The 25,679-nt window shown below is 39.3% G+C and overlaps 2 protein-coding genes across 2 annotated transcripts; both read right to left on the reverse strand.

Annotated features, from left to right (window-relative positions):
- Positions 1-4,157: 4,157 nt before the first annotated feature.
- LOC138882472 (uncharacterized) lies at positions 4,158-4,619 on the reverse strand. Its single transcript, XM_070163157.1, has one exon. The coding sequence runs from the start codon at positions 4,617-4,619 to the stop codon at positions 4,158-4,160; it is 462 nt and encodes a 153-aa protein (XP_070019258.1).
- A 4,028-nt stretch (positions 4,620-8,647) lies between these two features.
- On the reverse strand, positions 8,648-9,370 carry LOC138882503 (uncharacterized). Its single transcript, XM_070163159.1, has one exon. It carries the CDS (start codon positions 9,368-9,370, stop codon positions 8,648-8,650), a length of 723 nt encoding a protein of 240 aa, XP_070019260.1.
- Between the last annotated feature and the right edge of the window lie 16,309 nt (positions 9,371-25,679).

Genomic DNA, 25,679 nt, shown 5'->3' on the forward strand with positions numbered 1-25,679 from the left:
TTCCCTTATTTTCCCGGTGGGCGCCTGATTGCCAACACTTGAACTGTGTTTCTTCAAAACTTGAGTTGTTTTCCCTTGTTCTCGAGGTGGGCGCCTGATTGCTGAACTCGAACTAACTCCTCTTGAAACTTGAGTTGTTTTCCTTTGTTCTCCGGGTGGGCACCTGATTGCTGAACTCGAACTGACTCATCTTGAAACTTGAGTTGTATTCCCTTGTTCTCCAGGTGGGCGCCTGATTGCTAAAACTTGAACTGCTTTCCTTTGAAACTGCTTTCCCTTGAAACTTGAACTGTTTTCCTTTGTTCTCCAAGTGGGCGCCTGATTGCTGAAACTCGAACTGCTTTTCCCTGAAACTACTTTCCCTTGAAACTTGAACTGTCTTCCCTTATTCTCCAGGTGGGCGCCTGATTGCCAAAACCTTAATTGTATTCCCTTGCTCTCTAATGGGCGCCTAATTTCAAAAACTTGAACTGTATCCCCTTGCTCTCCAGGTGGGCACCTGATTGCCAAATCTCGAACTATATTCCCTTGTTCTCCAAGTGGGCGCCTGATTGCCAAAACTTGAACTGTATTCCCTTGTTCTCCAGATGATGCCTGATTGCCGAAACTTGAACTGCTTCTAAAATTGCTACTTCCCCTTGTTCTCCAGGTGGGTGCCTGATTGCTTGGGTCTGAACTCCTTTCCATAATTGAAACTCATGTTATTTTCCCTTGTTCTCCAAGTGGGTGCCTCATTTCAACAAAACAGACAAAATAAAAAAAAATTCTGCCCCAGTTTGTTGGCTGGGCACATCTATGAGTGTTAACTGAATCATGTTACCAAATATCACTAAGAATTTGAAAGCCAGATCCCAATGATAGTTTTATAGCTAAATTATATCTTCTAAAGATGTGACTTCCGCTAAATCTTGTTATCTAAGAAAGTCTTAAAACTACATCCCATTATCCAGGAGGACCCTGAAAACTCCTAATTGAATCCTATCTCAAATATAAAAACTCTGAAGCCAACTTATATTCCTTTGGGGTACATTTATGCTAGATTTTTCTATTCATGGTTGTTTTGAATTTTAAACTAGGTCTCATTTTCCAGGAGGGTCCTGAGAATTTACGGTCAAACCTATCTAGTGCTTGCCTATTCTTACGGAGGGTTTCTCCGAAACAACAAAACTTTTTGCCTCTGTTCCAATCAAAGAAAAATCTTGTTAGTTTAAAATATGGTGGTTATTTTGTGGCATTCTTGCTGAAGGTGGCCTCTCCGCTGTCGTGTTTTGCTTTGCCTGGTTTTTTCGAACTGGCCGAGAACCGCTTGACCTTCACCCACGTGACCTTGGATGACCCGAGTGTTCTATACCCAAACCGTTGTATTACATATTTGACCCATCTATCTGAACCTCTACATCTCCCGTGAAATTACTAAATTATTCCACCGATGAAACTTTCGCTGACCCTTTATATCCTGTTTTACATCATACTATCTTTGGTATGTTCTGGCCACACTGTACTTTGTGCAATTTTGGAAGTTGGTAATGAGCTTTGAAATCCTTTCTTATTTGCTTAAACAGGACCGACATTGAAAACATCTTAGAGAAATAAACCCAAAAGAAATGAAATGCAATGACTTTGAGAGTTAAGGATAAGAAAAATCCAAAACCGGATGACTGCTAGAAGGGGAAAAAGAGACTTATCTGAATGGAACAGCTGGTACTAATGATCATGACATGCATATCGGATTAATCGGCCCAATCTATCTAACCAATCAACTTTCAGTTGCCGTACTTTACGCCCCGAGATCTTCCAAACCCAATTTCTTCACCAAAATTTTGACCTTGTTCGGCCTGCGGTGTCCTGAAAATTTTTCACCAACAAACCTCTCTCATTTGTTCATCTCTCAACTCATTTTCGCCTTAAGGTGCCCGTGAAGGTTTTCACCAATAAGACTCTCTCATTTTTTATTTTCTCTCAGCTTTCGTCGCCTTACGGTGCTCGCGAGGGTTGTCACTAATAAGACTCTCTCATTTTTTATTTTCTCTCAGCATCCATCGCCTTACAGTGCCCGCGAGGGTTTTCACCAATAAGACTCTCTCATTTTTCATTTTCCTTGTTTGGACCAGAGTGGTGCCCCTGATATGAATCACCTCTACTTGCTCGACTTGGCATCTCTCGAAGACTGATTGGAAGGTCTTTCTCTGGACCGTAATGTGGGCTTTTGGCTGGAGTTAGAAAGAAAGGGTATCAAAAGGCTCAAAACAACTCAACTGGATTCACAATTACAACCTTGGAATCAAATTTGTTACAACGACCGCAACTTTTGCCCCAGTTTCTTTTCTTGAGGACTTTTGGATTTTTACTTCGATGGGACCGAACTGTGAGGCTGCTTACGTATCCTTAAAAGGAATCAGGTCAGACGTAGTTCATGTCATAGAATTGCTTTGTTGTTGTGATTTTCTCTTTTCTCCTTCTTTTCTTTCTTTCTTCCTTTTCTCTTTTTGTTGTTTTGTTGTTCTTTTTTTTCTTTACTTCTTCTTGCTTCTTTTCTTTTTTTTTCTTTTCCCCTTTTTTCTTCTTTTCTTTTTCTTACCTCTCGCGCCTGCATTTCTGAACTTTATTACTGATTCCAAAAGAGGGGTATGGAAGGAAATAAATAAGGCCCAAAAAGGGGTAACAAAGGATAAAGTGTTTAGATAGCAGAAAAAAATGCCTTCGTCATTCCAATCTTCCAAACATGCCAAGTACAAATAAACACAATTTAACCAAAGAAATCATACATAATATCTTTTGGCTACATTAGAATTGAACGTCATTTCTACACATTTGCCTTCTATATCTGTTAAATACAAAGCACTATTGGACAACACTCTCGTTACAATGAAAGGCCCCTGCCAATTTGGAACGAACTTGCCTTTTGCTTCAGCCTGATGTGGAAGGATACATTTCAATACTTGCTGACCTACTTCAAACTTCCGTGGACGTACCTTCTTGTTATATGCTCTTGTCATTCTCTATTGATACAATTGGCCATGACATTCTGCTGCCAATATTTTCTCATCGATCAAACTCAATTGCTCTAAGCGGGTTTTGAACCACTCAACATCATCAATTTTGGCCTCAGCGACAATTCGAAGGGAAGGGACTTCAACTTTTGCGGGTATCACTGTATCAGTGTCATATGTCAACAAATAAGGAGTCGCACCTACTGCAATGCGAACAGTAGTGCGATAACCCAACAACGCAAAAGGCAACTTTTCATGCCATTGCTTGGAACCTTCCACCATTTTCCGGAGTATCTTCTTTATGTTCTTGCTGGCTTCCTCGACTGCTCCATTCGCCTTGGGGCGGTATGGGGTGGAATTGTGATACGTAATCTTAAACCGTTGACATACCTCTTTCATCAAATGACTGTGGAGATTAGCACCATTATCGGTGATGATTACCTTCGGGATCCTGAACCGGCAAATGATATTTAAGTGCACAAAATCGACCACTGCTTTCTTGGTCATGGACTTGAAAGTTTTAGCTTCAACCCACTTGGTGAAATAATCAATGGCCACCAGAATGAACCTGTGCCTATTGGATACTGCTGGTTCAATTGGTCTAATGACATCCATACCCCAAGCAACAGAGGGCCATGGTGCAGACATTGTATGTAATTTAGATGGCGGAGAATGAATCAAATCTCCGTGTACTTGGCATTGATGACATTTGCGCACAAAACTGATACAATCTCGCTCCATGGTGAGGCAATAATAACCTGCTCGAAGAATCTTCTTTGCCAGAACATACCCACTCATATATGGTCCACAAACTCCGGAATGTACTTCGGTCATGATAGTCGTGGCCTGTTTAGCATCTATACATCTTAACAATCCAAGATCTGGAGTTCTTTTGTACAAAACCCCTCCACTGAAGAAAAATCCACTTGCCAATCATCGAATTGTTCTCTTTTGATCAACTATGGCTTGTACTGGATATACCCCCATCCTGATATACTCCTTGATATCGTGGAACTACGGCTCACCATCAAGTTCTTCTTCCACCATATTATAGTAAGCATGTTGATCGCGGACCTGAATCTGCAAAGGATCCATATAAGCCTTATCTGGGTGATGTAACATTAACGCCAAAGTAGCTAAAACATCGGCAACTTCATTATGAATCCTTTAAATATGCCTAAACTCTATTGATTGAAACCGTTGACAAAGATCATGCAAACATTGTCGGTACAGTATGAGCTTTATATCCCGTATTTCCCATTCTCCTTGAATTTGGTGCACTAGAAGGTTTGAGTCTCCCAAGACCAAGACTTCCTGGACACCCATGTCTACGGCTAACCTCAAATCCAAGATGCACGCCTCGTACTTAGCCATGTTGTTAGTATAGTAGAAACGAAGTTGAGCTGTAATAGGGTAGTGATACCCTATTTCAGAAATAAGTACCGCTCCTATCCCAACGCCTTTCATGTTAGCAGCCCCATCAAAGAAAAGTTTCCACCCGGGATTTTCAACCTGTTCAACATCATTAATGTGCATTACCTCTTCATCAGAGAAGTAAGTCTTCAAAGGTTCATATTCTTCATCCACCGGGTTCTCGGCCAAATGGTCAGCCAACTCTTGGGCTTTCATCGCAGTCCGAGTCACATAGACGATGTCAAATTCTGTGAGTAAGATCTGCCACTTTGCGAGCCTCCCTGTGGGAATAGGCTTCTGAAAGATATACTTTAATGGATCCAAGCGAGAAATGAGGTAAGTAGTGTAAGATGACAAATAATGCTTCAACTTCTGTGCCACCCAAGTTAGGGCGCAACATGTCCTTTCAAGGTGAGTGTACTTAACCTCATAAGATGTGAACTTCTTGCTGAGATAATATATGTCTTGCTCCCTCATGCCGGTGATGTCATGCTGACCAATACGCAACCGAATGAATTGTCCAAGACCGTCAAATATAGAATCAAAGGTCTCCTTAGTTCCGGTGGGACCAACACATGTGGGTTTGACAAATACCCCTTTATCTTATCAAATACTTTTTGACACTCATCTGTTCACTTGACCGCAACATCCTTCTTTAACAGCTTGAATATAGGCTCACAAGTTGTCGTGAGCTTGGCAATAAACCTATTGATGTAGTTCAACCTCCCTAACAGACTCATCACCTTAGTCTTGTTCCTCAGGGGTGGCAATTCTGGGATAACTTTAATCTTTAACGGGTCCAATTCAATACCCCGACGACTGACTATGAATCCCAGCAATTTTCTAGACGAAAAACCGAATGCACATTTTGCAGGACTGAGCTTAAGATTGTAACTGTGGAGCCTTTGGAAGAACTTTTTCAAATCTCCGATGTGGTCAGACTGCTTCCTGGACTTTATGATCACATCATCCATGTAAACCTCGATCTCCCTATGTATCATGTCATGGAATATGGTGGTCATTGCCCTCATGTAAGTTGCCCCAACATTTTTCAAACCAAAAGGCATTACTCGATAGCAATACATTCCCAATGGCATGATGAATGCCATCTTTTCTTCATCTTCCTTATCCATTAAGATCTGATGATAGCCCGCATAGCAATCCACAAAAGACCCAGTCTCATGTTTGGCATAATTATCAATCAAAATGTGGATATTTGGCAATGGGAAATTATCCTTTGGACTTGCCTTGTTAAGATCACGGTAATCAACACACACCCTGATCTTGCCATCCTTCTTTGGCATAGGCACTACATTGGCTAACCAAGTGGGATACTGCGTGACTCGAATGACTTTTACATCAAATTGTTTGGTGACCTCTTCTTTAATCTTCACACTCATATCAGTTTTAAACTTCCTCAACTTCTGCTTGATGGGAGGGAATGCCGGGTTAGTGGGCAATTTGTGAACCACCAAGTCAGTGCTTAGACCCAGTATGTCGTCATATGACCATGCAAAATATCTTTGTATTCAAATAATGCTTTAATTATCTCCTCCCTGATTTGTGGATCAAGATGGACACTTATCTTAGTTTCTCTGACATTATATGAGTCCTCTAAATTGATTGTTTCTGTATCATTCAGGTTAGGCTTGTGTTTTTCTTCAAAATGACTTAATTCTTTACTAATCTCCTCAAAGGCCTCATCATCCTCATATTCTGATTCATCATCACACTCTATTTATTGGATTATTATTTCAGAATTAGATTGGTTTTTAAGACTGGACCGAAGATTCCTCGTGCATATCATGTTATTGAAACCGACATAAAAAGAACTATACAAGGAAGAAAAGAAAAACAAAAATTAAAACTATCAGGAATGAAGAAAAGGAAAATTGCATTTCTCTGAATTTAAAAGATAACAAGGTCTATGCATCCAAACGAATGGAATATAGAATCTGAATTACAACCCTAAAATAATCTAGATAAACTAAAAGAAAATCAAAGCAAACTACCAAAACTCCTTCCAGGTAAGGAGAGGAGTAGCTTCCCAATTGTTAAGCTTTGCACTTGGCCCAACAAATTGCACATCTGCTTTACTCGAACCCTCTCCAACTTCCACCATGTTAACATCGTCGAACAATCTTTCAAACCTTTCAATCAAATCTCCATCAACATCAATCATAGAACCGAGAACTGTTGTCGTTGGTCGTTTCCTGGTACCATGCTTGACAAATGATCTAGAGAGACGTGAGACAGGTTTTGGAAGGACCCATGCCCTCTATTTCAACTTTCTGGCTCTTTTCACGTCTGCGACTGTAAGCTTGAACCCCAAACCAAAGGTACCCAGGTTTTTAGGAAGAGACATCGGTTGTATAATGCCCTGCAGAGATGCACCCAGACCCTTACCGGGTACAAAACCATTCTTCAACATCTCAAAAGCCACCATGACCGACGCAACAGTTACCTTTGGAATTGGAACGCATTTCCCTTTTGGAATTTTCTCAACTGACACTGTTTCGAAGACCTGATAGACCCATGGCACTTTGTCGTCTTCAACCTCAATGAACAGTATAATAGCATCACTGTGAGCACACAGATTATCCTCGTCGTGCACAACAATTTCATGTTTATCCCATTCAAATTTAACCATCTGGTGCAGGGTGGATGGGACTGCTTTGACAGCATGAATCCAAGGTCGACCCAACAACAGATTGTAGGAAACAGCTACATCCAGCACCTGGAACTCTATAGTGAATTCAACTGCTCCTATCGTCAGCTCAAGGACTATATCACCAACTGAATCTTTACCTCCGCCATCAAATCCCCGAACGCCGAACCATTATCGAGCAATACCCGAGTAACTATGGAATCTTCACATTTCATTGTAAGGTAGAGAGCTCTATTGTGCTCAGTGCCCTCCATAGACAATTCATCATCGGAGAAAGTGACCCTGTTTACCTCGAATATTTTGTTGGCTATCTTTTCCAGATGGTTCACTGAGATTTTGTCGGAAACGTGAGTCTCATTCAGGATTTTCATCAAGGCACATCGATGCTCATCTGAATGGATTAACAATGACAACAATGAAATCTGAGCAGACGTCTTTCTTAACTGCTCCACAATGGAATAGTCATACACTTTCATCTTTCTCAAAAACTCTTCTGCTTCTTCTTCAGTTACCGCTTTCTTCACTAGCACTGGGTTATCTTTGGAGGTTTTAGCTTTTCTTAGCTCCTCGGGGGCGAAGCATCTCCCTAATCGAGTCAAACCATGGGTCTCATAGACTTCTTCTTTAACTTCTTTTCCTTTGTAAGTCACTGTCACCCGTTCATAATTCCAAGGAATAACCTTGCTGTCAACTATCGGTAATTGGGTTATAGGCTTGATAAAGATGGGATCTGTGTAGGCACCCTCCACAATTACGACAGGTTTGTTCTCCGCTCCTGGCACAACCACTTTTGCCCTTTCTTGTTTCGCTGTAACATCACTTGAGGACCCTTTCTTGACTACCGCAGATGGTTCACTATTTGCCCCACTCGACCTGATCACTGATTTCTCACTTGTTGACTTTTCAATCGGCCTGACCTCACTGGACCGAATCATCATGACGGTCTGTGAAAGCTTCTTAGGCTCTCCTCCCTTATGCACTATCTCGATCATATTTGTCTCATGATGGGTCAGCAATGGGTTCTGGTTGATATTGGGTGCCTCCGGAGCTTGGACTTCAATCCGATTTGTATCAATGAGCTCTTGGATAGCAGTTTTCAAATGTCAGCATTTCTCCGTGTCATGCCCCGGAGCACCAGCATAATATTCACAGCTTACAGAATAATCAAGATTTTTCGGGGGAGGATTTGGCAATTTTGACTTGATCGGCCTCCGCATATCCAATTATCTCAGCCTGTAGAACAAACTAGTATAGGACTTTCCCAATGGAGTGAAGGTTTTCTTCTTCTGCAACCTCTCATTCTTAAATGCTTGATTGGACCGGAAATCTGGTCTAGGAAGGTTTTGGTAGGTTCGTGGGGGTGAGTAGGCATTTTGTGGAGCTAGGTAGGTATTTTGTGGGGATGACGTACACCATTGTGCATGGGCAGGAGGTTGAGTGTATGTTTGGGCATGGTGGACAGAAAATGGGGTCTGGTGGTGGGTAGTAGTGTTGTGGTGGGTTAATGGAGTATGGGGGTATGTTTGGTGGTGGGGTCGAGGCTGATTATAGTGATGGGACGAGCCCCTAGGTCCAACTAAGCTTCTGAATCAATCGTTACGACATCCTCTTTCTTCTTCTTTCCAATCACTCCCCCGGTACCGTTTTGGATGGCCTCGGTGGTTGCTTTAATAGTTAAGTAGCTCATGATTTTGTTTGACTTGAGCCCTTCTTCTACCATGGCCCCCATTTTCACCACTCCATTGAAGGACTTGCCTATAGCCGATACCAGATAGCCGAAATAAGTAGGCTCTAAGGCCTGCTGGAAATAATCCACCATTTCACTTTCTTTCATCGGAGGGTCAACCTTCGCTGCTTGCTCTCTCCAACGAAAGTCGTACTCTCTAAAACTTTCACCAGGCTTTTTCTCAATCTTTGTCAAATACAGGCGATCTAGGATAATCTCGAGGTTATACTGAAAATGGCAAGCGAATGCTTGGGCTAGATCATCCCATGTGTACCACCTGCCGTGATCTTGCCGAGTATACCACTCCAGCACCGAACCACTCAGACTTTGATTGAAATATGCCATTAGTAACTCGTCTTTCCTGCCAGCTCCCCTCATTTTGCTACAAAAACCTCTCAAATGCGCCATTGGATCACTGTGCCCATCATACAAATCAAACTTGGGCATCTTAAACCCCACCGACAATTGAACATCTGGAAATAAACATATATATTTGTAAGCCACGCTTACCTGACCTCCCAACCCCTGCATATTCTTGAATGACTGTTCCAAGCTCTTAACTTTCCTAAACATCTCCTCCTGCTCGAGATTTTTATGTGGCTTCTCGGTTTCCACATGGAGGTCAAAATGAGGAGTGTAAGAATAGGGTTCTGGAGCTTTGAAAGTGGGCTTCGGGGGTAATATTGGTTATTATGAGTCTGGAATAGAGGCTCACTGGAGGATCAGTGTAGTGCAACGGGTGGGGGTGCTACAAAAACAGGAGTGGCGGGTGGAGGAGGGTACGGGACTGGTTAGGGTGGTGGAGCTTATGATGTATAGGAAGTGGTGTCGTGGTATTGTTGGTAGATGGGAAAGCCCGGAGATGAGTTCACAGTGGGAGGTTCCTGGGACTAAGCCAATGGCGGGATGTAAGCAGGGTTGGCGGGGTAAGCTGGTGGTGGGTGCCCTTTTGCCCATGTTTGGTATATTTCGGCCATCTGTTGTTTCAGCTTATACAACTCATCTTTCAGATTAACTTCCGATTCTTCCACCTCTCTTGACGGATCAACCACACTTGCATCAAGTTCTTGGTTAGCCATGATCAACTTGTTTTTGGATCGGGTGTTGTAAGGGTGAGTTGCCAGAATGCCAATCAAACTAACCACCTGCCTGTACTAATCATCAACAACAAACTTGTTAGTGGTTAGAGATTAACAGATAGGTAACCACACATTTGGGGAATGTAATGCACCTAAGCAGTTAACCAATTCTATTATGCATTTGATCAATTGCTTGCGTCATCCCGGCTTTTCCCTAATTTCCATTTGTAACCCCTCTTTCTTTTACTTTTCCTTTCTTTTATTCTTCAGAGTTCTCATTGTTCTTTATTCTCTCATACTTCTCTCTCTTGTTTTGCCATTATTTTCCTTTCCACAGTTTCTTGTTCTCTCTTTTTCCTTTTCTTTTCTCTCTTGTTTTTCCTCCTTTTTTCCTTTCCTCTTTTTTCACTTCTCTCTCGGCTTTGAAACTCTTGGCTTGTTTAGCCATTTTACTTTCAAGGTTGCTAATCTCTTTTTCCCACCCTGTGACCCCTCTTTCATATCTTTATTTTATCTGTTGAACGAAAGCTACACGCCCCTCTGCATTTTTAGCCAACTTTGTTCGTACTTTTGCTAGTTCAGACTCGACTTTCTGCAGGTCATCTTCACAGTCACACACCTTTTGGGTAAGGTTGTAAATGAGCCTTTCATCTTTCCTGCTTCTCCCCGGATTCTCGGCTGCTATTCTCAGCTGTCGAACCTGCGCTCTAAGAGCTTCATTTTCTTGAACTAACCTTTTCCTCTCACCCTCGGCCTCTTGCGCCTTTAGATCATTGTTGAAGGTGATATTTCTCAACTTTTCTCGCAAAGCGTGAATGCTGGCTTAGTATTTCTTTTCCTTTTCCCCCCAAGCTAATCTTTCCTGCATTTTGTCATCGAAGGCTTGAACATGAGGCCTTTTGGCGGGCCTCTCGGGTTCGGGCTCGGGCTCCTGCTCATTGTTCACATAAAAAGTTCTTTCAAACCAAGCAGCATAATTGGGATCAACTTCGCCCTTAGACGAGTCTGGTACTTGGGTGTCATTTTTAGATACCGATAGCTATTCCAGTCGCTTTGAACTAAAGCCTCGGGTAGCATTGCTTCTGGGTGCAATTCGATGACTTGGGTGCTTAGATCTGCCTCTTCGGGTATCACCTGATATCTTCCCAGTTGTCTCGGAACTCTTTGTGGTGCATATGGTTGTATACTTCTCACTCCCATCATCATCAAGTAGCCCTTTGAAGCGGTCATGTATATGACTTCTGTTACTGGAAGTCATCCTATTGTCCATTCAATTTGATTTGCTCTCAATTTTCTCAAATAGGACACCCAAGCTTCAAAACCTTCTGGCGGTTTGTATTCTTCCACCCTTTCCTCATACATTTTGATGAAATTGTTCCCGTCCGAAGCATATCTCATGAACTTAGGATGACGGCGAAGGTTTTCAATCATCCACATTTGAAGAAGAACCTGACAACCTTCGAAAAATTGATCCCCAGATTTGCACAAGGTTAATTCCCGGTAAATGTACGCCAGTACTAATGGGACAAGTGTGCGATCTTTTTTGTCGACGAGGACCTGTACGATTCCGGTTGTACAAATGTCTATAGTTCCCTTTGCATTCGGAAAGACCATGACCCCTAGAAATGCTACGATGAAAGCAAACCGACGATGAATTTGCCATATGCTCTTGTCTTGTCTGTTATTCAACCCCTTTTCATGTGTTTCAAACCTGGCTGAGTGCCCGAACCTGTAATACAGGAAGTAGAAAGAACAACACCCTTTGCTCACGTGGGCCTTGTTCATTTGTTTGCTGATATTCAGAAGATCGAAGAACTTGTGCACCAAGGGAGCCCTGGGGAATATGAGTTGGTGCTTTCCTAACTCTTGGCCAAAATCAACATACCCGACTATTTTTTCTAAAGTGGGGTGAGCTCAAAATCTAAGAAACGGAACACATTGTGGACGGGATCCCAAAAGGCTACCAAGGCTTCGATTAAATCCTCCCGGGGTTTGATGTGCATGATGTCTATCAGGGAGCCCAACTGTTCTTTCACCCAACCTCAGCCATTTTCATCTAAATCATCCTATTACCTGCGAAGCTGCAACCGAGCCCGTTCTATGACAGATTGCGATGATTCATGGAAAATATTCACTTGTACCTACGGAGGGCTGAGGTTAGGGTTGACTCTTGTAGAATCTTTTGCAAAACAAGTTTTCTAAAGAAAATCAACGGAAAAAATACCCCTTTCATTGCTACTTTAGCAAAAAATGATCGTTTTTGCAAACCTGGCCCCTTCACAATTCCAAACAAATTTTGAGGCCAGGAGGTAAGTATTTAGTTGAAAAAGACACCTTTTAAACAGACTTGCCTGTCCCTCCCAAAAATAGCCTTTCGACAATTGAAATATAATCTAAGGCTATTCCTGTAAGAAACAATTTAAAATACAACCGAAGCTGGGTCGGCTTATTATTTTGACCAAAGCCCTGAAACACCCTTTATTTATTATTTGTAAAAATGAGGTCGAACCTTATGTGGGTTGCCTACGTATCCCATATTCGGTGAGAATCAGACCTGCGTAGTTCGGTCAGTTTTGACACATTTGAAAGGACATAGTGTTTGACTCCTTTGAAATAACTCTTTTTTTTTTTGAAAATTTTGGCAGTGTTTCGGGATGTTTTCAAATACCGAGTTTTTCTTTAGAACTGGGCTTTATTTCCTCCCTGCATCACTCATGGTTTTTCTCTTTGCTTTATTTTCCCTAGCCGATCAGCATGCGAGTCGAAACAAATAAATGTCCGCATAGCACATAGAATGCATCAGGATGGTCTGTTATTTTGGGCACACCTATCCTAGACGGACCCAACCCCTGTGTTGAGTCCCCTAAGTCAAATGCACATGATGCAAACAAAACGTTCCTACTAGGGATCCGGCGTGAAGATGTGTTTTTCTAGGTTTAAATCCCGAGATTTTGGTCTAGACTTGGGGTACCCGAGCGGACAACTGGGGCTGAAGAGGGGGGGACATACTGGGAGCACTGAAGTCTACCATGCCTTGTCGCTTGCCCAGCCTCATTCTTTTTGGTAGAATTTCTACAAAAAAAAGCAGGCCACGCGAACGTGTGCACCATTTTCAGAAGACTCAGAGGAGTTGCGTAAGAAGACAGTTATATACAATTCAAACAATATTAAAGTGGTAAACAGATAGCATTTAGCACAAAAGGTTCACAGAATACAGTAATATCAACAATAAATGAAGTCAAGTAAAAATCATTAACAAGCTCAAATTCTTAAACCCTGAACCAGAGATTCTGGGTTCGGTCCCCAGCAGAGTCACCAGAGTTGTCACACCTCCTTTTTCTACCCCGGAAGGGGGGTAAAAGGAGTTTTTTCCAATTAAAGTGACAATAACTGAAACAGGATGATTTATTTAAAAATCAGAGATGCCACTTGAGAGAATTATGGTGTCCCAAGTCACTAGTTTAAAATCCCGAATCGAGGAAGTTGACTCTTATTTATAGTCTGCGAAAACAAAAATTCGGGTAACGAATTTTGTTAACCCGAGAGAAGGTGTTAGGCATCCCCGAGTTCCGTGATTCTAGCACGGTCTCTTTGATCATACTTGGCTTTTTAATTGTCTAATTACTTATTTAATAACCTAGGTGCTTTTACCTTTTACCGCCTTTTAATTAAGAAATTATCTTGAAACGGGTCATGCGCATGTGTACCCATTTGTTCAGCGCGTCAAAAATCATGTCACGCGAACGTGTCCACAATTAATAATGCTTTATTATTATTAAGAAAAGTTTTGCCAAAGTTGCGCGAACTCATACTCCGATTTTGTTTTTAAAATCGTAATCATGTCACGCTAACGTGTCCACGACCACGATAATATATTAAACGTGCCTAAAGCAAACTACAATCATATGTTATTTTTATATCTAGGTTATCAATATGAGGGCCATGAATAATTAAACTATAGATGTCACACCTCAAAACTATATAAACTAAAATTAATTAGTGGCCTATTAAAACAATTTTAATATTAAGAGAGTTTAACCGAAGTTGCGCGAATGCATACTCCGAATATGATTTTTAGAATTGTAATCATGTTACGTGAACGTATACACAATCACGCTAACCAATAAAATAGTGCAAACTACCAACAGTACGTGGAGTGAAGCTATGTTGATAATGGAATGCTAAGGGCTTCTATTAATTTCTACTGATGAACCATAAGAAAAGCCACATAAATATATGAATTGTAAAGTTACATATTTCCGCGACAAACAATCAGTAAAAGGAGGCAAGGTATTTATTCCTAGTGGATTTGGATGTATTCCAGAAGATCAAAGAAAAAAAAGATGATATGGCCCCTTGCATGTAACTATTCTTACACCAACAGTATAAACAATTCTCAACAGGTTTCTTTAGCAATATAATCCAACAATTAACTACTTTCACACTTCACTTAATTTTATATACAACTTCACTCATGTATCCTAGAAGCAGCATGTATCGACTTTAACGAATAAGGCCCGTGAGAACAATTTATAGGGTTCAATATACGAGAAAATGACTAAGATAACAGAAACTAGAACAATTAGCAAGCTCATATGGGTACTGTAAATCAAACATCACCTACTATAATAGCAAAGAAAAGGGACAAACATGAAAATTTAATCCAAATATGACAACAAACCCATTGACTAAGATTTAAACAAATACAACTTAGAATCAGTGGGGTTCAACAAATGCACCAGGAATGCAAACCTTAGAGACATGGACTGGAAGCTTTAATTTTACATGAAGTTAAGTGTTGCCAATTAATATGCATAGAAACTAAAGAGGCAAGCAAAGATTGTTTATGGAAAACCACACACAAGTACACCAACAGTTCAAGCTTTCAACTAATGGTCATGAAGTCTAACGTTTCTCAATCGAACATATAAGGGATCGAGCAAATCAGAACATGAGGAAGACGACTAAACTCATGAAACTCCAAGAGATTGAAACACCCATTTCAACCTTCCTAAAGTCATGTGATTAATCTTTTGATAACAACAGAATCCAAGCACAAACTGTTATGCTCGTTCAAAAGAAGAGAACATAACGATTTAGGTGTCGACGAGCAGGCATACGACCCTAACAATTTAACTACGGTCTAAATATTCTAGCACCAGAAATCACTCATACTAGAGAATCAGATAAACCAAGTGAAGAACCACGAGAATATACATTATTGATTCAGACTCATTTGACAATCATAAGGTAGGGCAGAATAGTGAATTAACTTTTGAGTTAATGGCTAAAGCATTAGAGGCAATAGAAAACGACCATTCGAATTAACTTTTGCTAACTGAACATGCTGAAGCAAATCAGAACAGTGAGTGTAGGATTTAAACAAGAAACGACATGTCAAATATCATTTCCAAACGTGAACTGAAACTGAATGCTAACTCCAAATTCAACCTCTAATGGAATTAATCAAAGAATTACTTCTATAGATGGATTCTTATGGATCTTATCATATTTTCAATCAACATCCAAACAGACATAAGAAAAGAAAAAGAGATTGAACCAAATTGCGCGAAGCTTTGATTAATTTCGTTTGGAATCCAATACAACCGAATCCGGCCTTGAAATTGGGAGTGACAACAGCTGAGAAATGGAAACTAGCAACCACGAACAAAACCTCGATCGGCAAGCAATCGACGATTCGAACGACTTCGACTCTCAAACTCAATCCAACTCCATAATAAAAATGAACTTTCCGAATTTAAAGATGAAGAAAACAAAGATCGAATATCAAACTAAAAGAAGCCAATATTTGTAGTTTTTTTTGTTATGTCTGGAATTAAACTAAAAACGAAGATGAACAACAGAGGAGAAGAAAACATTTCCTAGAACCCTAATTTTCTCTCAAATGAAATCTGCCTGAAAAATCCCTCAAAATTCTCTTTTTTTCAACCCCCCCCCCCAAACAAGAAAACCCTTAACTTATATAACCCCTCAAAAATCTCGAACCTTCTTATAAAGATCTAGAAATCTTCTCAATCTTCCGTGAACGATTTAGGGATAGATGGAGGGCATGGATTGATTTCCATCCATCCACGGCTCCCATACGTCCAACAAATCGCTCAAGAGTTAAAGGGCACGTGAAAAATCCGGAAGGAACCTTCTTATTTTATCATAGGCCGTTAGAATCTTGCTGACGTGGTGAAATAAGGGTGCGCGTGAGTGAACTTGCCTGAGTTTTCAGGCGAGTTGGGGTTGAATCGGACTGGAGAAGAAGAACAGTAGTCAGGGGCGCCGCTTTAGGATTTTTGGGAATTTAGATTTTGTTAGTAAGGGGGTCTGTTATGTTAGAGGTAATGGGGCGGGTCAGTGACGGGTCAGCGTTTTCTGGGGCTGGATCTGGACGGGTAATTGCTATTTGGGTTGGAAAAGTTTGGACAATTGGATATTCAGCCCAAATACACTAGACCTTTTTCCTTTTCCCCCCATTTTTAATTTTCCTTTAATTAATGAAATCCTAAAAATTAAGATCCTAAATTATCTAAATTATAAAATTAAACTAATTACCTAATCACAATAATTATAACAGTTACTTAGTCCTAAACTAAAAGGGAAAAAATCAATAAACTAAAAATTAAAAGGTGTAGAATGAGCTATTTTTGTGATTTTTATTTTTAACCAAAAAAATAGTTACTAATTAATTTCAAAAAAAATATAAAATCAAACCTAAATGTAATGCATGGTATTTTGGTATTTTTCTTATTTTAATGGAAATTAGATATGCACAAAAGGCAAATAATTAATTAAAATTCTACAAAAAAATCCTATAAAAGTTGCAAAAATTGGAGAAAATTGTATTTCTTATATTTTATGGGAGTAATTCTTATGGGGCAAAAATTATGTGTTCATAATATTTACTGATTATTATTGGAAAAGACCAATGGTCGTAACAAAATGAATGGAAAATTATTAGAGAAAAAAGAGAGGAAGAACAAGGAGATCCACAAACACATTAATGAAATGTGTACTTACCATAGATGAAGTGAGTTCCTAAAATATATTTTCTAGACAAGTGAATTTTATCTCTCACGATAGAGATAATTGGAGAACTGTTTAATTCAAACAACCTACTTTCAGCAATAGCAATCACGACATGCAAGATTTCTCAAACTAAAATTTAATATCTTTTAGGCTGCTTAACTCTATGAGCATGATTTAGAAGGTGCAAAATACTCTTTCTGAACTAACACCTCTTATGTTATAGACCAACGACAGATAGAAGTTATTAACCTAGTTAATTTTTTTAGTCATAGTTAAAAAAGAAATTCCTTCATAAAAGTTCTCTGCAACTGTAAGAATTGCAGTTATACTCACTTTCATTGTTGTCACAGATGTTATAAAGCCATTAGAATCTGGGTGACTTAAGATACTTGAATCCTGATAAAAGTTGTATACTAAGTCCGGGGTGTGGTGTTGAATTTGGTAATACTGCTCAACAAAAGCATTTCCAATCACTCGTGCAGCAGGGGTAGAATGTGGAGCTGTAGTTTCCATAGCCATTATGTACAAAATTTAGCAAAACAATAGTCAGCTTCAAAGGCCACCTCTGATGTCATTATGAGTATAAGGAAAATAATATCGGCTTCAAAAATATTGTACTGATAAGATAGACACTATCACAAAACATGTTAGTTTTAAAGGAAAAAAGGAGCATAATATGAGTAGCTTAGAGTCTGAAATAATAAAGCATCACTACTGAGAAGAAACTAATCATGGGTTGAGGTTGCAAAATCACACATTTTATCATACACAGATTAAATCCCAAAGTCAAATGACTAGACTCATTAAGCCCTAAAAGCAACAATAGGAAAGGGGAGAAAATTGCATTCTCAGAAACAAAGGTAGCCACTCTTTCCGGTGGATACAACAACTATGCCTCAATCCCAAACAAGTTAGGGTCGGCTATATGAATCTTCACTGACCAACAACAACAGCAAAAAACCCAATATAATCCTACAAGTGAGGTCTGGGGAGGTAGTGTGTCCACAGTCTTACCCCTACCTTGTGAAGATAGAGAGGCTATTTCCGATAGACCATGAATCTTCACTGATCATATTCCTATTTTCACTCTCTCCAATTACTGAAGATTCTTTTTATTTAAAATTTATTTTCTAGTCAATAAATACTCTCACAACAACAACGTCTCAATCCCAAACAAGTTGGGGTCGGGGATATCAATCATAATTGACCAAGTTTCTCCATTTAAGTTTATCTCAGGCATGTATTGGGAAAAATTGTATTTAAATATAAAGGTGACGTGTCGATACACGTAGACCGGTCAAATGGTCAAAGAATTACAACTAGCCAAGAGGCACGAGTTGCAACAGATACGAGCAAATGGCAGAGGAAAAGGCACAGACAGTTATTCAAATAACTCAGCACCCATACCTATCTAAGTCATTTATGTCCGAGAATCAAAAGGAATGAATCTGACAATAGAAAATAGTGCAGATACAATATTTAATAGGCATTAAATATGGAATACGTTAGAGAATTTGTATTGAATGTAATGATTATGTAACGTATTATTCAATATCTTTAATTACTCATAATAGCATCATTATGATTTGGGCAAAACGTATATCTCCAAGATATCTATAAAAGGGAGATATCTGATCAATTGTAAGGACACGAAACACTATTGGAATAAACTTTGGTTTACTTGTTTTTCTCTTGATTACTCTCTTGCTACCTAAATTACATCCTTTTATATATTCTTTTGATTATCAGTAACCCTTGTTCTTCTAAATTCAGCTTTGACTAAAATTTCATTTTTTGGTTAAACAAATTGGTTCTGTTACCGGAAAACTGATAATCTATTTTCATTTCACTTAACTTTCCTTGTTGCATCAATTATGTAGAACAACAATGACAACACTCAAGGAAACCAAGAGAACCAACAAAATCAGGGAGATCCACAGAATATTAACACTCAAGTTCCTACTCCACGAGACTCTCCACAGCAATCTCGTAAGGGTACTCCTGATGGGTCTCAAATAAACGAGCATACGCAATTTGAAAATGCTGAAGCTGTTGATAAAGCTTTGCAGAAATTAATTGTTGCTCAGGTCAACAAAGATGTTGAGGCACTTGTTAACCAGTTACCTGTTGCAACACCCACACCTACTCCAAATAATAACACTTTGGAAAACCCTCATTCCGGGCTTGTTAACTCAGGCAGCGGTGGAACTCCCAGTGAATCACATGAGAGAGAACTAGGTAATGTAATTATTTCTGATTTATAAAATTTAGTACAAATCTTGCAGAAACAACTCAAAGAGCAAAGTGAGCACATAGAGTAGATACCCGGGGTGCCGCCCATAATCAAAGGGGTAGATATGGATAGATATTCGCAGTAACCCTGGAAGCCAAGTGCTGCTCCACTCCCAATTCCAAAAAAGTTCAAAATGCCTGATATTCCAAAATATGATGGAACAACAGACCTACGAGATCACGTGACTGCATTCATAACGGGCGTAAAATGCAATAACTTTCAAAGGAGATTGAATCGGTATTAGTCAAAAAATTGAATCGGTATTAGTCAAAAAATTTGGTGAAACGCTCACCAAAGGAGCACTAACATGGTATTCTCTTTTACCCGAAAATTCTATAAATTCTTTTGCTGAGCTTGCAGATTCTTTCATCAAAGCACACTTGGGAGATCAAAAAGTAGAAAAAAGAATGGAGGATATTTTCAAAATCAAGCAAGGGGACTCAGAACTGCTTAGAGAATTCGTGGACAGATTTCAACGTGAAAGAATAACATTGCCACGTGTACCTGACAACTGGGCAGCTATAGCTTTCACAAGTAATTTGAATGAAAAAAGCTCGAAAGCTACGAGGAGACTTTAGGAAAGCCTTCGAGAATTCCCAGCTACAACGTGGAATAATATTTATAACAAGTATAGCACGAAGTTGAGGATTGAGGAAGATACTGTTCCACGCTTTCAAAAAGAAGAAAAGGTAAGTTTGAGACGTGCGGAGACCGAAAAGATATCCGGTAAAAATAGGTACGAGCCTTACATGGGACCTACGGGAAAGGACTCACCGTCAATGCAGGATAATCAAAGGTACGATCACAGATCAAGAAACAGAGAATCAGGTTCTTCCTCAAGATTCAGGAATGAGCGAAGTCACGAGATGATGATAGACATTTAAAAGCAAGATTCGGTGGTTACAACTTCAACGTTAGCACCTCTGAGCTCGTAGCTGTTTTGAGAAGCATGAGATATAAGGTTCGATGGCCAAAGGAAATGAGATCGAATCCAAACAGGCGTAACCCTGACCATTGGTGCGCGTTTCATAATGACCACGGACATAAAACAATAGATTGCAGATTTTTACAAATTGAAGTTGATCATTTATTAAAACAAGGATATCTTACTGAGTTGTTCAGCGAGAAAGGCAAGCAAGCTTACATGAAGAACAGGCAGGAGCCTCCAAAACCACCTTCTCCCAAAAGAACTGTCAACGTTATAAGTGGGGGTGAAGACGTCAATGGTATATCATATACTACAGCTAACAAAATTTCCAAAGTAACAATTACCCAAGGGAAACGGGTGCGGCATGTTTTAGAGGAAGACAACATTACATTCAATGATGCAGATGTAGATGGTGTATTAACCCCTCATAACGATGCACTAGTAATATCTTTAATTGTACATGATACTAATGTGAAACGAGTTTTGATTGATCCAGGTAGTTCCGTGAACATTATTTTTCTAAGAGTATTACGTGAGATGCAAGCTGAAGATAAGGTGATACCAGAAGTGCATACTCTATCTGTATTTGATAATTCTAGTGTCCTCATAAAATGAGAGGTAACACTCACCACATTCGCTAAAGGAGTCATCAAAGATACAAAGTTCCAGGTGGTAGATATGGAGATGGCTTACAACATGATTCTTGGGAGACAATGGATCCACGAAATGGATGATGTTCCTTCAACCTTGCATCAAGTTATTAAATTTCCATCACCATGGGGAATCTGTCAAATTCGTGGAGATTAATATACAGCCAGGGCTATAAACTCTGTTGCAGATACAAGCACGAGAAATGAAGGTAAATAGCAATCACATAAGGCAGTTGAGGATACCACAACACAAACCTCAACTGAACAAGGGTAAACAGATGTAGATTCAAAGCCTGATACCATTCAAGAACCAAAAAAGAATGAAAATATCAAAACAACAATAGAGGAATTAGAGCCTGTCGTGTTATTCTCAATGGCCTGATAAAAAAGTCTATGTTGGAGCCAATCTTAGCCAAGGTATGAGAGGTAAGTTAATTGAATTTTTGAAAACTAACGTGGACTGATTTGCTTGGTCCCACTCTGACATGACAGGAATACCACCAGAGGTGATGACTCATAAACTAAATAAATATCCATCATACCCCCATGTCAAGCAAAAGAAAAGAAAGCAATGAACTTTCAAGAATCAGGTGATTCAAGAAGAAGTCCAAAAATTGCTAAAAATTGGTTCCATTCGTGAGTTAAAGTATCCTAACTAGTTAGCTAACACTACTGTACTTCCAAAGAAGAACGGTAAGTGGCGGGTTTGTGTAGATTACACGGATCTTAATAAAGCCTGCCCTAAAAATTCTTTTCCACTACCACACATAATCAATTGATTGATGCAACTGCAGATCACGAACTATTAAGTTTTTTAGATGCATATTCAGGTTATAATCAGATTAAAATGGATCCGGGAGATGAAGAAAAAACTTCATTCATAACAGACAGGGGGACTTACTGTTATAAAGTAATGCCCTTTGGTCTAAAGAATGCAGGTGCAACGTATCAGAGGTTAGTTACCAAAATGTTTCAAGAGCATTTAGGAAAGAGTATGAAGGTATACATAGATGATATGCTTGTTAAAACTCAGTATTCAAAAGATCACATATCACAGTTATCTGACACATTTTCAATTTTGTGCAAATTTAATATGAAGTTAAATCCCGAAAAATGTGCCTTTGGCATTGCATCAGGTAAGTTTTTGGGTTTTCTTGTTTCTAACCGTGGTATTGAAGTGAATCTTGCACAGATTAAGGCCATTGAAGAACTCCATGATATACTCAAACAAGAAAGAAGTTCAAAGATTAACAGGGAGAATTGCAGCCTTGGGAAGATTCATTTCTAAATCATCAGAGAAGTGTTTTAAATTCTTTTCAGCCCTTAAGAAGCAGGATCATTTTGAATGGAATGAGGAATGTCAACATGCACTCAAAAATTTGAAAACGTACTTTTCAAATCCACCTTTGCTGGCAGAGCCAAAGGCTGGGGAAAGACTATTCATTTACCTTGATGTTTCGGAAGTTGCGGTAAGCGGTGTTTTGGTCCGAGAAGAACAAGGTAAACAATCTCCTATCTATTATGTTAGTAAATCTTTATTAGATGCGGAGACACGGTATCCTCAGTTAGAAAAAACTTGCACTTGCATTAATCATGACATCTAGAAAGTTAAGACCTTACTTCCAGTGTCATCCTATCGATGTAGTAACTGCTTACCCTTTACGTAATATATTACATAAGCATGAGTTATCAGGTAGGTTAGCTAAGTGGGCAATAGAGTTAAGTGAATACAAAATCACATACCAACCTAGAACTGCTATAAAATCACAAGTGTTAGCTGATTTCGTGGCTGATTTTAGCCAGGGAATGCAATTAGAAGCAGAAAAAAATTACAGGTATTCAATGGAGCTAACCCGGGAACTTGGACTTTATTCACTGATGGCTCATCTAATGTAAAAGGTGCAGGTTTAGGGATTGTCTTGGTACCACCTACGGGTGAAACCATTCGACAAGCTATTAAATGTCACTCCATAACTAACAATGAAGCGGAGTATGAGGCTGTGATTGCAGGTCTAGAATTGGCACGAGATCTTGACATACATCAATTTATAATCAAGAGTGATTCGCAACTCGTGGTTAATCAAATGTTGGGGACTTATACAGCTAGGGAAGCAAGGATGTAACAATACTTAGAAAAGGTACGGGAATTGATAAAGCAATTTCAAACAGGGAAAGTTATACAAATACCAAGGGATGAAAATGTTGAAGCGGATGCCCTAGCTAATCTCGCATCTGCAGCTGATGTGGTAAGCGATGCAAATGCCTTAGTTATATATTTATTTCATTCAGTTCTCGATCCTGATAAGAATGAGGTAAATTTTAATAATTTAACTTGGGATTGGAGGAACAAGATTGTTGCTTTTTTGCAGTATGGTACTGTCCCTGATGATAAGAAAAAAACTCATGCGCTTCGAAAAAAGGCTGCTCGGTATTGCTTAAAGCAAGGCAATTTGAATCGTAAAATGTTCGGTGGTCCCTTAGCAAGATGCCTCAAACCTTCGCAAATAGAGTATGTAATGAAAGAAATACACGAGGGACATTGTGGGAATCACGCAGGAGGAAGGTCATTGGTAAGAACCTTAATTAGGGCAGGTTATTACTGGCCTAAAATGGAAGAAGAAGCAGAAAGTTTCGTGGCCAAATGTGATAAATGTCAAAGGTACCGTAAAAATATGCATAGACCTGCGGAGTTATTACATCTGGTCATTGCGCCATGGCCATTTATGAAATGGGAAATGGATATCGTGGGTCCATTACCACAAGCAAAAAGGACAGGTAAATTTCTGGTCGTACTCACTAATTATTTTACTAAATAGGTGGAGGCAGGAGCATTTAAACAGGTGCAAGAAAAGGAAGTGAAAGATTTTATTTGGCGAAATATCATATGCCGATTCGGTGTACCAAAGGAGATCGTGTGTGATAAGGCCCTCAATTTATTGGAGCTCAAATCACGAAATTCTTTCAAAATTGGCACATTAAAAGGATTACGTCTACACCTTATCATCTGGTGGGTAATGGGCATGCAGAATCAACGAACAAGGTTATTATCAATAATTTAAAGAAACGATTAGAAGAATAAAAAGGTAACTGGTCTGAAGTGTTACCTGGAGTTTTATGGGCATATCGCACAACTGCAAAAACAAGTACATGAGAAACACCGTTTTCATTGGTTTATGGAGCTGAGGCTTTAATTCCAGTTGAGATAGGGGAACCAAATACATGGTTCACACAAGCGACACAAGAATCTAATGACGAGGAGATACGGGTCAATCTAGATTTACTCGAGGGGAGGAGAGAAGCTGCATTAATAAGAATGACAGCACAAAAGCAGGTCATAGAACGATATTAAAACCGAAAAGCACGCCTCAGATTCTTCAAAGTGGGGGACTTCGTGCTTAAAAAAGTTTTTCAATCTACAAAGGCAGCTAACGCGGGTAAATTAAGTCCAACATAGGAAGGACCCTATAGAGTTCGTGATATTGCAGGAAAGGGAGCATATGAACTGGAGACAATGGATGGCAAGATACTACCTTCACATTGGAATGTTGTTCATTTGAAAAGATACTATTTCTAATGAAAACCCACGGTCAGGAATCACCATTTTAAATTTAATTTTTGAATTGTTAAAATTTTACTAACGATTTTAGATGATAGGCAAAAGGCTAACCCATACTAAATAATGAGTCACGACCTGTAAGGCAAATGGAATAACCTAAAATTCCTGGCCTAGGGTTACAATTGTTCTGATAGAAATTCAAATGGGTTAAGCAGTCTTCATCTATAATCGTACCTCCGAGTCCCGTATGTTTTTCCTTTTTAGGAAAAGGACCAAATTTGAGAAACTATCAAGTGCTCGAGGCTTCATACTTCAACACTCAAACACTTGGGGAACTACATAATATACACAGACATGTGTATAAATAAGGCAAAGAAGATTGAGGAAAAATCAAGCCTAAAAAAGTCAAGTGCAGAGTAAAAGTCACAAAGTCACGAGATGGAGCCACGAGCTAAGGCCAAAGAAAAACCTCACTATAGTAAGGGTAAAGACTATGTACTAAAACAGGTTATAAGGAAAAACCCGGTGTCTATTATTCTTCTTTTGTAAAAATCTGTTACAAGAAAAATAGTTACGAGAAAGTTATAGATGTAATTCAAATACATGTAAAGTATTATTCAAAACTTGTCAAAGTTATTTCAAAGAACATGTGTGTTCCTATTTCTTTTATCGTATGATAACACCATTATGAAGTTGAGACGTCTTCTTCATTGAGTATCGAAATATAAAAAGACCCTCTTTTATAAAACTCATGTTTAAATTAGTTAGTCATGAGATTAACAGAAGCATTTTCGAAGAACAAAAATGCAAATTATTCTATAAGTCCTTAAAAATAAAGGCAAGAATAAAACAGACAGAAGTTTAAGATAATAACATGAAAAACTTCTTAATACTTAAAAACTGAAGACTAAGTACGAACTTAGTCATAAAACTATGAAATTGTTTATACAAATTGCCCCATAAAAGACTTGGGAACTTGCGTTTCCAAAACCAACCCTCAAATAAAGCTAAGGGTTTGATTACAATTTTCCAAAATAAAAACAAAAACAAAATCATTCAAATGATTAAAACTGGTCACTGAGAAGTTTGTGGAACTGAAGCAGGAGCATCAATAGTAGCAGGCTCAATTTGGGCAGGTGCATCAACAGATGCAGTTTCAACTTGGCTTGCAGCAACAGGCTCGATTGGGCTTGAAAGAGTTGGGATACCCGTATCAGCTTCAACATTCACGGGAGCTTCAACCACAGGAGAAGGAAAGTCCTGAGTTTGTTGAGCTTTTTCAATGGTTTCATTGATCTTAGCTAACTCCGACTCCAGGTTGAAGTTTTCTTGGCCAGC

The sequence above is a fragment of the Nicotiana sylvestris genome, chromosome 2, assembly GCF_000393655.2.
Source record: "Nicotiana sylvestris chromosome 2, ASM39365v2, whole genome shotgun sequence".
NCBI lineage: Eukaryota > Viridiplantae > Streptophyta > Magnoliopsida > Solanales > Solanaceae > Nicotiana > Nicotiana sylvestris.